The 12,617-nt window shown below is 58.0% G+C and overlaps 1 protein-coding gene across 1 annotated transcript; it reads right to left on the bottom strand.

Moving 5' to 3' along the window:
* Positions 1-6,575: 6,575 nt before the first annotated feature.
* EDN2 (endothelin 2) lies at positions 6,576-12,182 on the bottom strand. The gene is made up of 5 exons (XM_028513995.2): positions 11,954-12,182; positions 11,464-11,620; positions 9,908-10,030; positions 8,868-8,966; positions 6,576-7,280 (listed from the first exon to the last, which is right to left on the bottom strand). Exons 1-5 carry the CDS (start codon positions 12,105-12,107, stop codon positions 7,187-7,189), a joined length of 627 nt encoding a protein of 208 aa, XP_028369796.2. The 5' UTR covers positions 12,108-12,182; the 3' UTR covers positions 6,576-7,186.
* Positions 12,183-12,617: the final 435 nt, after the last annotated feature.

Here is a 12,617-nt window from a genome sequence, read left to right on the forward strand (position 1 = left end):
ACAACCCAAATGTCCTTCAGTGGATGCACAGATAAACAACATGGGGTCTGCCTCCGCAGTGGAGTTGTGTCTGGTCTCGGAGAGGAGTGACATATGGACACACGCTGTGGCGTGGGTAGACCTTGAAGACGCGGGGCTAAATGAGAGAGGACAGACACCAAAGGCCACACGGTGTGTGATTCCATTTATGGGAAGTGTCCAGAATAGGGAGATCCAGGGAGACAGAGTGGACTGGTAGTTTCTAGAGGCCAGAGGTTACGGGGTGTGGGAAAAGACTGCTAAAAAATGCAGTATTTCTTCTTTTATTTTTTAAAGCTTTTTTATTTATTTATAGACACAGGGGAAGGGAGGGAGAGAGAAAGGGAGAGAAACATCAATGTGTGGTTGCCTCTTGCATGCCCCCTACTGGGGACCTGACCTGCAACCCAGGTATGTTCCCTGACTGGGAATTGAACCATCAACCCTTGATTCGCTGTCTGGCACTCAATCCACTGAGCCACACCAGCCAGGGCAGGATGCAGTATTTCTTTTTGGGATAATAAAAATGTTCTGGAATTAGACAGTTATAATGGTTGTATAAATTTGTAAATTGTACACTTTAAAAGAGTGAATTTTGCCCTGGCTGGTGTGGCTCAGTGGATTGAGCACCAGCCTACAAACTAAAAGGTGGCTGGTTCTTTTCCCAGTCAGGGCACCTGCCTGGGTTGTGGGCCAGGTCCCCAGTTGGGGGTGTGTGAGAGGCAACCGATTGAACTGCCTCTCCACATTGATGTTTCTCTCCCTCCCTTCCCCTCTCTCTCTAAAAGTAAATAAATAAAATCTTTTTAAAAAGAGTGATTTTTATGGTGTGACTTGTATCTCAATAAAAATATGTAGCAAAAGAGAATTAGGGATGAATATGAAATTTATGTATAAATGTAGCACACACTATTATTTTATTGGTGGGAAATTGAACAAAGTTAAATATACATTTGTTACCTCAAATGCATTATAGTACAGCCTTATGATGATATATTATGTAACTGTGGATAAAATCTTGTTTTGGAACATTTTTTAAAATTAAATAAAATACTTAGGAGGGTGCCCGAGACATGAAGTTCCATCTGTGTGGAGATTTTTAAGAAATATATTTATTTATTTTTAAAGTGAGGGGAAAGGAGGGAGAGAGACATCAGTGTGAGGGAGAGACATCAATTGGTTGCCTCTGCCTCTCGCACATGCACTGGGGACCAAACCCGCAACCCAGGCATGTGCCCTGACCAGGAATTGAACCTGCAACCCTTCACTGTGTGGAACAATGCCCAGTCAACTGAGCCACACCGGTCAGGACGCGGTGTAGGTTTTTATTAATGAACTCGGGTTGCTCCTCTCATCCCCCCAGGGCGGGTGAGGAAATGGAGGCCCCGAGAGGAGATGCACTGCGGCTGCACACCCCTGGCCTGCTGTCAGAGCCTTGGCTTTCGGACTGTCTGGGTCCCCATCCTGGCTCTGCCACTTTCTAGCTGTAGGACCCTGGTCCAGCCTGTCCCTGCACCACTCTGAGCCTCCCCTGTCCTCCGTGTCCCCCTGGGCAGGGGGACAGGGTCTGGAGGAGTCTCTGGGCTGCCCCGCTGGCAGTGACCATACCATGCCTCTGGGGCAGGGCATAGGCAGAGACCCCAGGGAGCAGGAGCACTTCCTCCAGCTCCACCAGCCTGCAGTGTGAGCTGCAAGGCCCTGCCAGTGACCTGGGACCCAGGGGAGAGGAGCCCCACGGGAAACCTGGGGAAGAAGCAACGAAAGCCGAGCTGAGGAGTGTGGCCTTTCCCCCAGCAGGTCCTCACCGCATTCAGGATCCTGCATCCCTTTGTCAGTCTGCTGTTCCTGAGAGAGGCACCCCACCTTCCTGGGGCCTCGGTTTCCCCTGCTGAGCCAGTCCAGCATGGCAGTTAGGACAGCATGCCCAAATCCCAGCTGCCCTGCCTGTGCCTTCTGGACAGGGAAGTCTGCCTCTCTGAGCCTCCGTGTCCTGGTCAGCAAAATGGAGAGAATAACTGTACCCACCTCAGTTGGCGGCGTTTGTAGCAATTAGAGGAGTGAATACGACATGCTTTCAGCGCAAAGCCAGGCACGCTGTAAGCGCTCAAGGCCTGTGGGCTGTTACTATCACTGTTATATTATCATCACCTGTGAAGGGGCCGGAGGACACGTGCACACTGGAGCCGGGGGCTGGCCCCCAGGCCTCCGTTTCTCTGCTCCCTCCTGCTGTCCCCCGCACTGTCTTCAGTACTGAGTGATCGACAGGCTGGGCCGGTGGCATCCTGGCAGGCCTGTCCTGGCAGCTGCTCCCACAAGGCGAGGCCCTTGAGCTGCGGAGAATTAATTAGGCTGCATTCCTCATCCAGGGCTCTGGCGGGCCTGCACACGGCCCCCTTCCGAGCTGCTGAGGGCTCTTGGCTCAGGTCCTGGCAGGCGAGGTGAGGCCCACACTCTGCTCCCCCTGAGAGGGGCTGGGAGGGCCCTCCTGAGCTGGAAGTACTGGCTGGCTGTGGAAGGGACAGCGATAAGCCAGCAGCCCGAGGCCAGCTTCCGTCCTGGCTCTCCCCTGTTAGCTGCCTTCACTGGCTCCCCATCACTCAAGTTCAAATTCCTGGCATCAGATGCAATTCCCAACCTGGTTCCTGCCCATCAGGCCAGCTGCCTCTCTCCCGATTCCTCCATGATCTGGCCAGACATGCCTCACACCCTCCCCCAACTGTGATACCCTTTCCCCCATCCCAGCATGTGCATACCCTCCCTGTACCCAAACGCTCTCTCCCCTCCCACCCCCACCTACTGGAAGGGCAGCCCATAGGTACGCACTGCACCTCCTGTCCCTTTATTTTGCCCCGACTGCCTTTCCTGCCAGCCTGTGAGACCCCTGAGGGCAGTGAGTGTGGTTTGCTTCCAAGACACGCAGCCTGCTGGAGGGCGCTCTGTAACACTCCCCCGGGAGACACCATCAGAGGCTGTGCAGGGGGTCACAGCTGCCCCGGGTCTTTCTGTCCATAGCCCCCTCTCCCCCACCAAGTGCTCAGCCTCGACCTGGTGCTCAGGAGGGCACTGCCGACAATTCCCGCCTGGCCCCTCCAGCCTCCCCCCCGCCCACCCCTTTCCTCTTCTGTTCCCTGAAAGGGGCTGAGAGCAGCTCCCTTCACCCTGTTCGCGCCGCTCTGCCGGGAACACTCAGGCCCACCCTCCTCCTCCGCTTGACTGGTTCCCCCGAGCTTGGCCTTGATGTCACCTCCTTCAGGAAGCCACCCCGGGCTCCCCCACCCCAGGAGCTCTATCATAGGGTGCACGTACCCTATCAGAGAGACAGAAGAGCTTGTAAGTTTACAGTCTGAGGCTGAAACCCCACCTCAGCGACACACTAGCTGTGTGACTGTGAGCCCTCCGGTTACCCCCTCTCTGAAACAGGGACAGTGGGGCCAGACCCTGCTGCAGGAGGCTGTGTGAGGAGCCGAGCGATTCACCTGCACAAAGCATTTAGTGAGCGCTCCCCAGATGTTAGGGATTGTTTGAACCTTAACATTGAACCCCGCTTCCTGGAAGGGCCCTCCTCCTGACCTGGGTCAGGGGGACGGGTGCAGGGGCTGTGCCCGTGTCGCTCACAAGAATCTCCAGAGTGATGACTGTCCATAACTGTGGAATGGACGGACAGCCATGTTCTGATGACTTATTGCCCTGACAGGCAAATGACTTTTCTGAAGTGAAAGTCCAGTATTTTTACAAGGAATCCATAATTCCTTGAGGTTCTTTCCTGAGTGGGGGGGGGGGGGCAGAGGCAGCTAGGGAGGGAAAGGGCCCAGCGGCAGCCTGGGTGTGCATCAGGCCTGGGGGCCTGGACAGGGGCCTGAACTCCCTCTGACTCAGCCTCCGTCTGTGCATGGAACCCCAGTAAATCCGGGTCATTCTGTGCCCTCCTCTGGCCTAGCCTTGCCTGGTGTTCCCATCAAAAGGAACACAGATTTGGCTCAAAAAACCTTGATAAAAATCTGTTAAGCATTTATGGGAAATTCAGGAAAAGGGGAGACTTTGTCCCACAAAATCCAGACAAGCCTCCTAAAATGGTGACACCCTTTTTCCGAGGGTTCCCTTCCCCTTGGCAGCGGCTCCTCACAAATTTTCTCTTTCTTCCAAACTCCCCCCACCTTCCTCACACGTCCAGGCCCTAGCTACCTGGGATGTGGCCTAGAAGTAGGCCCAGACACTGGGCGCCTGTGCCCCCCCCCACCCCCGGCACTGCAAACTCCTCGCCTGAAGGAAGGCCAGAGCAGGACCCCCTTCAGTGCTGGGCCCCGCAGAGGCCCCCACTTCCAGAGGACTGCACGGTCGCCTCGCCTCCACCTGCTTCCTGGGCCTCTTCTCCTCCCGTTAATCATCTCTGTTTCTTAGTCATTTGGGTCGCTGATCTATGAACTCTGGCCAGAGCCAGCGGGGCCGGTGCCAAGGGCAGTGAGTGCCTGCTTCCCTGGGCCTCCGACACACCCTCGGCCAGGCCGTCGTCATCCCTCTGCCAGGCTTCCGTCGCACCTGCCGCCCTGGCGTCACCCCACCCTGCCGCCTTCCTGGCCACTGGCTGTTACTTTGGGCTTCCGGTGGGCGCAGGGGCATTGTGAGTGGGCTGCTGGGCTGCCAGGCAGTGAGGCCCCCTGGCATCGGGCTCAGCTGAGGTTTGCGAGGTGTGCCCTGGCCCCTGGGCTGTGATGGGAAGCGACTGGGAAGTGACAAAGCCACATCACACCAACCCTCCCCCCACCCAGAATAGACCGTGGACGCCTGGGGGCTGGTCGTGACCTTGCTTCCCCGCCTCGCCTCCGGTCCCCTCATTCACTCCTGCTCCGTGGAACCCCCTGGTGGCCTATTTCCAAAGCCCAGCTCTGACCAGGTGCCCTGTGCTCACAGCCTTCCGTGGCTCCCCACGCCCCCTCCCCCAAGAGAAAGTCCCCGAGGCCCCTGGCTTCACTCGGGCTGCCTGCCTGCCCCCCACCCCCATCACCGTGCTCACACCACATGGGGTACTCTGTGGGAACCTCCGTTGTTGCTCTCACTGCCATGCCCTCACCTTTCCTGGTCCGTCTATCTGGAGTTGTCCTCCGACTTTTTTCTGTTGATTTTAGTCTAACTCACCCTCTGAGGCTGTAGGCATAGCCTTCATCCAGGGGACTTTCTCCGACCATTCCTCTCCGTCCAACCTGCCCTCCCAGTCCCTCTCTGCGCTCAGACCCTTTAGCCCTGCGCCTGCCCCGGTGACTGATGGCCGGACAAGCAGCCTCTGCCTCTTGTCAGGCCCGTGGCTGAGCCCAGCACCAGACCTTGTCCATTTAGTGTTCACATCAGCCCTGCGAGGTAGTCCTGCATGAGACTATTTCCCATTTTACAGATTAATAAGAAAAGAACTAAGGCTCAGAAAGAGATATTTGTTCAAGGTCACATGCAGTGACAATCCATGAATTCAACTGATAAATATTTATTCACTATATACAAGCATTTGCACTACGGACTCTGAGTTCAAATCCTGATGCCACCACTTACTTGCTGTGTGACCTTAGGCAAGTCAGCTGCCTTCTCTGTGCGTCAGGTTCCTCATCTATAAAGCGGGACTCATAAAAATACCTATGTCCTGGGGTTGTTGTGAGGACAAAGTGCTTTACTCTGGGTAAAGTGCCAGCACACAGTAGGAGTTCAGTATGTCAACATGCGACTCTTCTATTAGGGGTCAGGGATGGCTTCATGGACGAGGCAGGATTAGAGCAGCATATAAATAGTTATTTTTCAATTGCTGGCTCAGGCCACTTTGAGCACAGGCCAACCGGGAGTAAAGGGAACCACCTGCTCACAGTGGGGTTTGGCAGAGAGGGAGGCTGTGGGGCCAGGTAGCTGTGAGCAGGGGTGGCCCTATAATTGCTGTCACCCCTGGGACCCAGGTGGGCTTTTTCTTGAGCCTTGGTGGGATTGGCCAACCCGGTCTTAGAGCCTTAGGTTTCTTCGGTCAGAGGAGTGTTGACCCAGCTTTAGCAGGACCCCACTCAAGGCCCAAGGAGAGAGACGGGGCCAGGGCCAGGCCATGGTCCCACCACAGCACCCGTCACTGGCCCCCAGGGCTGCGCACAGCTGTGGAATCCAACCAGCTGCAGCCCCTACCCCTCTCCACTGGGTAGATTTGCTCTGGGCCTCCCAGCAGCCCCTGGTGGCACAGGACAGCTGGAGCAGAAGTGGGCTTTGGTTCTAGCGAAGCCTGCTCTTGGGAAAAGCCTGGCCATCGGTTCCTAGTCTGAGGCGAACGTAGGTCCTGGAATCCTGGATCTCGGAGCTGCAAATGCCAGTCCAGGCCCATCACAACATCACAGACAAACGTCCAGGGAGGGTGGGTTAGCAGCCAGAGATGCCTAGCAAGGGCACAAGGAGTAGAACCCAGGGCTCTGGCCACCTGCCCCAGGCCCCTTCCTCCCCTAGGCCCTTTTCCCTCCCTTCCCGCACCCTCCTAACTTCCAAGTGGCCCCTTTGCACATGTGCCTACCAGCCCTGCCTCGGCCAAGATGAAATACCAGAAAACCATTTCATTGTTTATTACAAACACAAGTTTGTAGGCAAATAATTGAGAGTCTAAAAAAATACAATAAATAACTGGAATTCTCAAAGTTCTTATAGCAAATAAGTTATATACAAACAGTGAAGCAGAACAGGCCCTTCTCACCAAGAGCGTCCCGAGGGTATGAGGGTACAAGAACTCTGGGGAGGGAGAGCTGGAGGGGACAGATGAGGGCGTCCAGGACACCGGCCACTGGGCAGACCCGTCCAGTGCTCAGGGCTGGCTCAGGTGTGAGCGTCCATCCCTGCGTGTCACTCCCGGTTTGCAGCCAACAGGCAGGACCCCTCTCGGGACGTGGCCTCCAGGCTAAGTTCTTTTCAGCAAGGATGTGGGACCAGGGCCAGGGCAGGAGGCTGCTCTGCAGCCCGGGAGCCGAAGGCTTTCCCGGGCAGTGCGACGTCTCGGAGCTGCCTGAGGGTGGCCCCCTCACCTGGGGAGGAGGCCGGAGCCCTGCCAGTCCCCGCAGGCGGTTTCCCGGCCCAGGATGCAGGTGGAGAGTCTCCCTGTCCGGGCCGTCTCTCTCCTCCCATTGCCACACAGACTTTCTTCCCTGAGTCTCCGCAGCTCCCAACACTATCTCTTCCTCCGCCCGGGGTGTGTGGGCCTCGTCTCTCTTGTGGCCTCCTGCTGTCGCCTAGCAAAGCGTATCTTGGCAGAAGAAATGTCCCTGGAATCAAGAAGGGTCAGTTTAGCATCTTAGCAGATACGGACCACCCCAGAGTTCCCTGTGATAGGCAGCACTAATAGGGGTGACACCCCTTAATCACGGCTGCCCTGGGGTCAGAAGGTGGCCACCGACCCTGAAAACAAGATCTGCCCAACGACGACAGGCCGGATCAGGCCGAGAAGCTTCTTTGCTCACAGGGGCTTGGACAAAGCTGACGTTCAACATCCAATGCGGCCGGAATGGCTGGACGGCCAAGAACAGCCCCGTGTTTATTGCCAGGACCTGCCTTCCCACTTCTGCTGTGTCGCTCATGCCCTTCCTTCCAGGCCGTTCCCTGCCCCTCACCCAGACTCCACCGACTGCAGTTCCCACTGTTCAAGTTCCAGCTTACACGGGTCCAGACAAACAGGGGTCCTGGCTGCCCTATGAACCTGGCTGGGACCCTTGGGGGGACACATGTCATTCAGGCGGCCTTGTCCTGGCTCAAAGTGTCCTAGCCCGGAAGGTAGGAGGCTGGCTTCAGTTCTGCTGTGGGGACTCGGGTGAGGGTCGCAACCTCCCTGGGCCCCTTTCTGGGCCCAACAGATAAAACAGCCCCGCACTGTTGGAAGGGGGCGTGTACATTGGCTGAGCAAGCCGTCTGCCCACTGCAGAGGGCCATGTGCTTGCAAAGTCTTATCTGCTTTTTTTCATCTTAAGACGGTTCCCGAGTGTGTGCTGGGTCCTGCCCGTCTCATTATCCTGCCTTTTCTCCTGTGTTTCTGCCTCCCCACAAAGACGGAGACCCCTGCACAGCCAAGTGGGGTGGCGGAGGGCCCAGCACTGGCTGACTCCGAGGGCATGGGGTTAGGAAGGGCTGGCACCCACGGAGCTCCCGCGGCCGGCCAGGCCCGACTTGAGGTGCTTCATTATGTCAAGCCATCTGACCTCCCATCAACCCCACGACAAGGGTAGCGCTGTTGTCCTTGTTTCAAAATAGGAACTTAAAGCACGGAGAAGTTAAGTGACGAGCCCAGGTTCACAAAGCTTGTTTGTGGCAGGGCTTGGGTTCAAGTCAGGCACAGCTCAGAAGCTGCCCCTCAGCCACGCTGCTGCTTGGCCAGATACGGGGTTTCTGTTCCTGAGTCAGTCTGGTCGGACAAACAGCCCTCCTGTGTGCCGACCCTCGAGCAGAGCTGTGCTGAGTTCACCGCAAAGGGGATCCCGTCTGGGGTAAAGGAAGGGAGCGGGCTGGGCAACGGGCCCCTCCGGACCCCAGCACATGGGAGATGCTTGATAGAGAGAGGCACAGCCAGAACGAACGCCTGTGGTCCTTCCAGAGTCAAGAACCTCCAAACCCTCTAAGGAGTCTACTTCCCTGCCTGGTGGTAACGAGGAGCACAGCGGTTAAAAGCGCAGCCTCTGGAGTCAGCCAGACGCCAGACGCCAGACGCCGTGTGACCTTAGAGAAGTACCTTCTCCTCTCTGAGCCCCTGTTCTCTTAACTGCCCACGGGGGACACAGCCCTGCCTCTTAGAGAGGACAACAGAAGCGTGAGGAAGTGTGCAGGGTGTATGGGAGGCTCGCGGTCTGTGCGGTGGCCCTTACCTCAGCCGCTGGAGCAGCTCTCCTGCAGTGGTCCACGTCTTGTCAGCCTGGAGCGTGTCTGCAGAGGACCCAGTGCTTGGGGTTGCCTCTGCTTCATCCCTGAATGAACAGCATTGGAGCCCAAGTGAGGTGGCTGTCCAGGGCCCCCGACGCCACCTGGCTGCAGGCCCAGCCCGGCCCCCACCCTACCCTGACCTGCCCTCAGGAACAGATCCATTTCCACCCTGTGCACCTGGCATCCTTCCTCTCCCAGGAGGGGTGGGGAAAACTGAGCTACCGGGAATGCATTCTTAGCTTCAGAAAGACGCCACGGGGTGGCTGGGCTACTGAGAACCTGGCCACGTGCAGCTGATGTGGCCCTTTGCAGGGGAAATAGAGGCAGGGGTGGAGCCACAGCTCGAGTCTCAGAGGAGGAGTCTTCTCGAAAATCATCATGGGAATGCAAGGCCAGTTTCTGCTTTCCCCAAATGCTCCAAGTGGCGGAGGGAAAGAACAAAGTTTCCCACCCTTTTACTGATGGGAAAACTGGGGCCCAAAGAGTTAAGAGAATGGTAAAGGCCCCCAGCAACTCTGTGGTGGCCCTGGAATGGGACCATGGCCTCCCTGTTCCAGATGTCACTCCTCCACTAAGAAAGTTCCAAAGTCCCCTGTGCCTCAGGGCCGAATCCGAAGCCCCATGGAACTGGGTCAGGCAGACCAAGGCTGAAGCCCAACTCTCCTTCTGACCCACTGTGTGGACCGACAGGGCAAGCCCCGTCCCCTTTTGGGGCCTGGGATGCCGCAGCTGTTACCTGGCGAGGATCCCTCCTGCCCAGGAGTGAGACATGGTGCTCTGAGAAGCCCCCAGAGCTGGGCAGTGGGAGGGACTCAGGGGTGACTGGCTCTCTGCAGGAAGGGACAATGCCCATGGGCCCCTAGGACCCCGCTCCCTATCTCCCCATTCTCTCTGCCCTTCCGCTGGCCCCTCAGATACCCTGCTGTCTAGGGCGGGTGCAGGCTGGCAGGCACCCGTGGCTCCTGCAGGCTGGGGGCCTACTTACCAGGGCCTTCGATGGCAGAAGGTGGCACAGGCAGGGTCTCTGGCACTGGAACATTCACAGCGTCCTGGCAGAGAGTGGCGCCGGCGCCTTGGCGGGTTTCCCAGGCCGTAAGGAGCTGTCTGTCTGTGGGCAGGCAGCCAGCAAGGTAGTGATGCAGGGTGGGGGGAGAGAGAGAGAGAGAGGGAAGAGGGAGAGGATTAGATAAGTCACTGCCACTGGCAAGCAGGAACTGTCCACACTGCCCACTGGGATGGACACAAATGCCACCAGGGTGGCAGCAAAAGGTAAGCAGCCCCCGACCTCCAGAAGTCCCACTACAGGCTCCTACCTAGGTGCCAGGTAACCCTGGACAAGACTGGAGACCCTTCCCCTCTCTGGGCCCCTGCCCCCCCACCCCAGTCCTCCCAGCCCCACCCCCTCTCAGACAGGAACTTGAGCTGATGGAACCAGGCAGTCCCCACAGCCTGCCCTGCAGGAGGGAGGAAACACCACCTCACAGAGTAAACACACAGGCTCACAGCTAAGCTGCCCCCTCCTGGTCCCCACTTGCCTGAGGGGTGACATATATGTCTTAGAACGTTGGCTTAAAAATGGTTTGTGCATGTGCGTGCATGTGTGTGAGATCGGGTGGGACCGATCGCAGATCAGAGTCTAGCCAAGGCGGACCGAGGGCAGGGCAGGGGCTCTGTGGCCGGTTGGACCAGCACCTTCGGGTGCCAGGGCTAATTTTAGCTGGTGCGGTTAGAGTTGTAATGACTCCAGGTAGACCCGACAGGCAGGGACTGGCAGGGTTCCCACCCCGAGCGAGTGTTTGGATGCGGATTAGCTCCACACACGCTTACGTGCTGGGCTTCTCTTGCCTTTTGCAATTTGGGGATGGGAAAAAAACACACACACAAATGCACACAGAGACTTCAGCTCGAAGTATGCAGCGGCCCGGAGGCAGTGCGGGTGCAGACAGAACAGACAGCACAGGCTCCCACCCTGGCTCCGCCAGGTGACAAAGGGCAGGTTTCTCATCTGTCATTTGGGGACAACACTAGTACCTGCCTCAGGGGAGGATGGAGGGTTCATGAGATGATCGTGCACGAGCCATGCTTGGCACAGGGCCTGGCGTGGCTGAGATGTGGGCACTGTCATTAACTGTATTTTACTTAGAAGATGGTGCTGAGGTGGCACGGCAGAGCAGGCGTGAGCTCTGTTGTCCACTGGAGCTGGGACGGAGCTTCCACCTACCCCTTACTCCTTCCAGTGGGTATGATCTTGCAGAAAGCACCTGACCTCTCTGAGCCTCAGTGCCCTGATCTGGAAAATGGAGCCAGTGCTTTCCTCCCAGGCTGTTGTGAGCATCCTCACGAGACAGCCCTCTGTATTGCTCAGGCAGCCTCCACGTGTGAGTGGAAACAATAACTGCTAACTATTCATATTAGCCCAGTGCTCCCCTCTGGAGGCCCAGGGAGAGCTGTATTGTGCCTGAGGTTCCCCAGCATGCCAGTAGCCCCCTGCCCCCGCCCCCACTCTTAGCAGCCCTGCCTTGAATCCCCGTGGTAGCTCACCCAGGAGTGTTCACCCAGATGATGTCCAGGTGGCAGAAGTAGACGCACTCCTTGTCAAGCCAGGAGCTGCAGGAGCAACGTCGAGGCCGCAGGTGGGAGCCTCGGGCACGGGGTGTGGGCACTGGCTGCTCCTGGGTGGCAGTGGCCTGGCCCTTGCCTGCGCGCACAGGAGGGAGAAAGAGGTGGAGAGGTGGGTCAGGACGCTTGGCACAGCTGGAACAGGGGGACCTGCCAGGCTCCTTCTCTTGCATAATGGAGGAAGTTGGTACTCTCACTGCTCAGGAGCTCCAGACCAGCCGGTACGCCTCAGCAGCCAGGTGGGAAGGGCCAGCTCCTGCCCTGCCAGCAGCACCTGCCTACTGGCAGAGCCCCCTGCTGCTGCCGCTGGGCTCCCGCCTTGTATGGCCCCAGCTGGCTCATGGGGCACCTCGGTCCCCGCGGGGAGACCCCGCTGAGCAGACCAGGGGGCTGGTGAGGCCCGATGGCTCACCTTCGTGCAGGGCCACGAGCAGGGCCAGAGCGAGGGAGCACCAGGCAGTGGGCACAGCAACCATAGTGGCGGTGGAGCGCTGGGCTGGACTAGAGCAGAGAGAGCGCCTGTTGCCCGAGTCCTGCTGCGGAGCCCAGCTGAGCCGATAGCTCATTGCCTCCGTGCCCGGGCTGCTTCTTATAACTACCAGGCACTTCCCCGCCCCTGCGGTCCAGCCCTACTGCACTGCACCGGCGGGCCCAGAGCCAGGGACACCGCCCCCTCCTGGGGCGTCTAGCCCAGCCCAGCCTCCACAGCCTGCCACAGTTGGGGGAGGGGGGCGGAGGGGGAAGGAAAGGCCGAGCTCCTCCCTCTCTGCTTGGAGCAACTCCCCAGTGCCGAGTTTCCCCTGCAACCCCCAAGAACTCTTCCCAGTCTCTAGGGACTTCCTCAAATCGCCCCGCAAAGTGCCGGAGAGCTCCTCCCCCACTCTCCCCATGGCTGCTCCCTGGGTCTCGCCCAAAGCTAAGGGTTTGAAAGGGCAGTGTGAGAAAAACCTCCCCTCTCCTTGGAGAGACCCTGCTGTCCTGCCTGCCCACTGCCTGCCAAACGGAGGGTGCCCCTTCTATGGTGTAGCAGGCGAAAGGCCTGCTTTGTGGCCTCGGGCAAGTCAGAGCCCTCTCTG

The sequence above is a fragment of the Phyllostomus discolor genome, chromosome 5 (assembly GCF_004126475.2).
Source record: "Phyllostomus discolor isolate MPI-MPIP mPhyDis1 chromosome 5, mPhyDis1.pri.v3, whole genome shotgun sequence".
Classification (NCBI taxonomy): domain Eukaryota; kingdom Metazoa; phylum Chordata; class Mammalia; order Chiroptera; family Phyllostomidae; genus Phyllostomus; species Phyllostomus discolor.

What these genes read in the sequence shown, in the direction of transcription:
- EDN2 (XM_028513995.2), bottom strand. Translation starts at nt 12,107, where the DNA reads ATGAGCTATCGGCTCAGCTGGGCTCCGCAGCAGGACTCGGGCAACAGG. An exon ending in GCTCGTGGCCCTGCACGAAG is followed by an intron (nt 11,621 to 11,953) that starts GTGAGCCATCGG and finishes CTGTGCGCGCAG; the next exon opens with GCAAGGGCCAGGCCACTGCC. An exon ending in TTCTGCCATCGAAGGCCCTG is followed by an intron (nt 8,967 to 9,907) that starts GTAAGTAGGCCC and finishes CTGTTCATTCAG; the next exon opens with GGATGAAGCAGAGGCAACCC.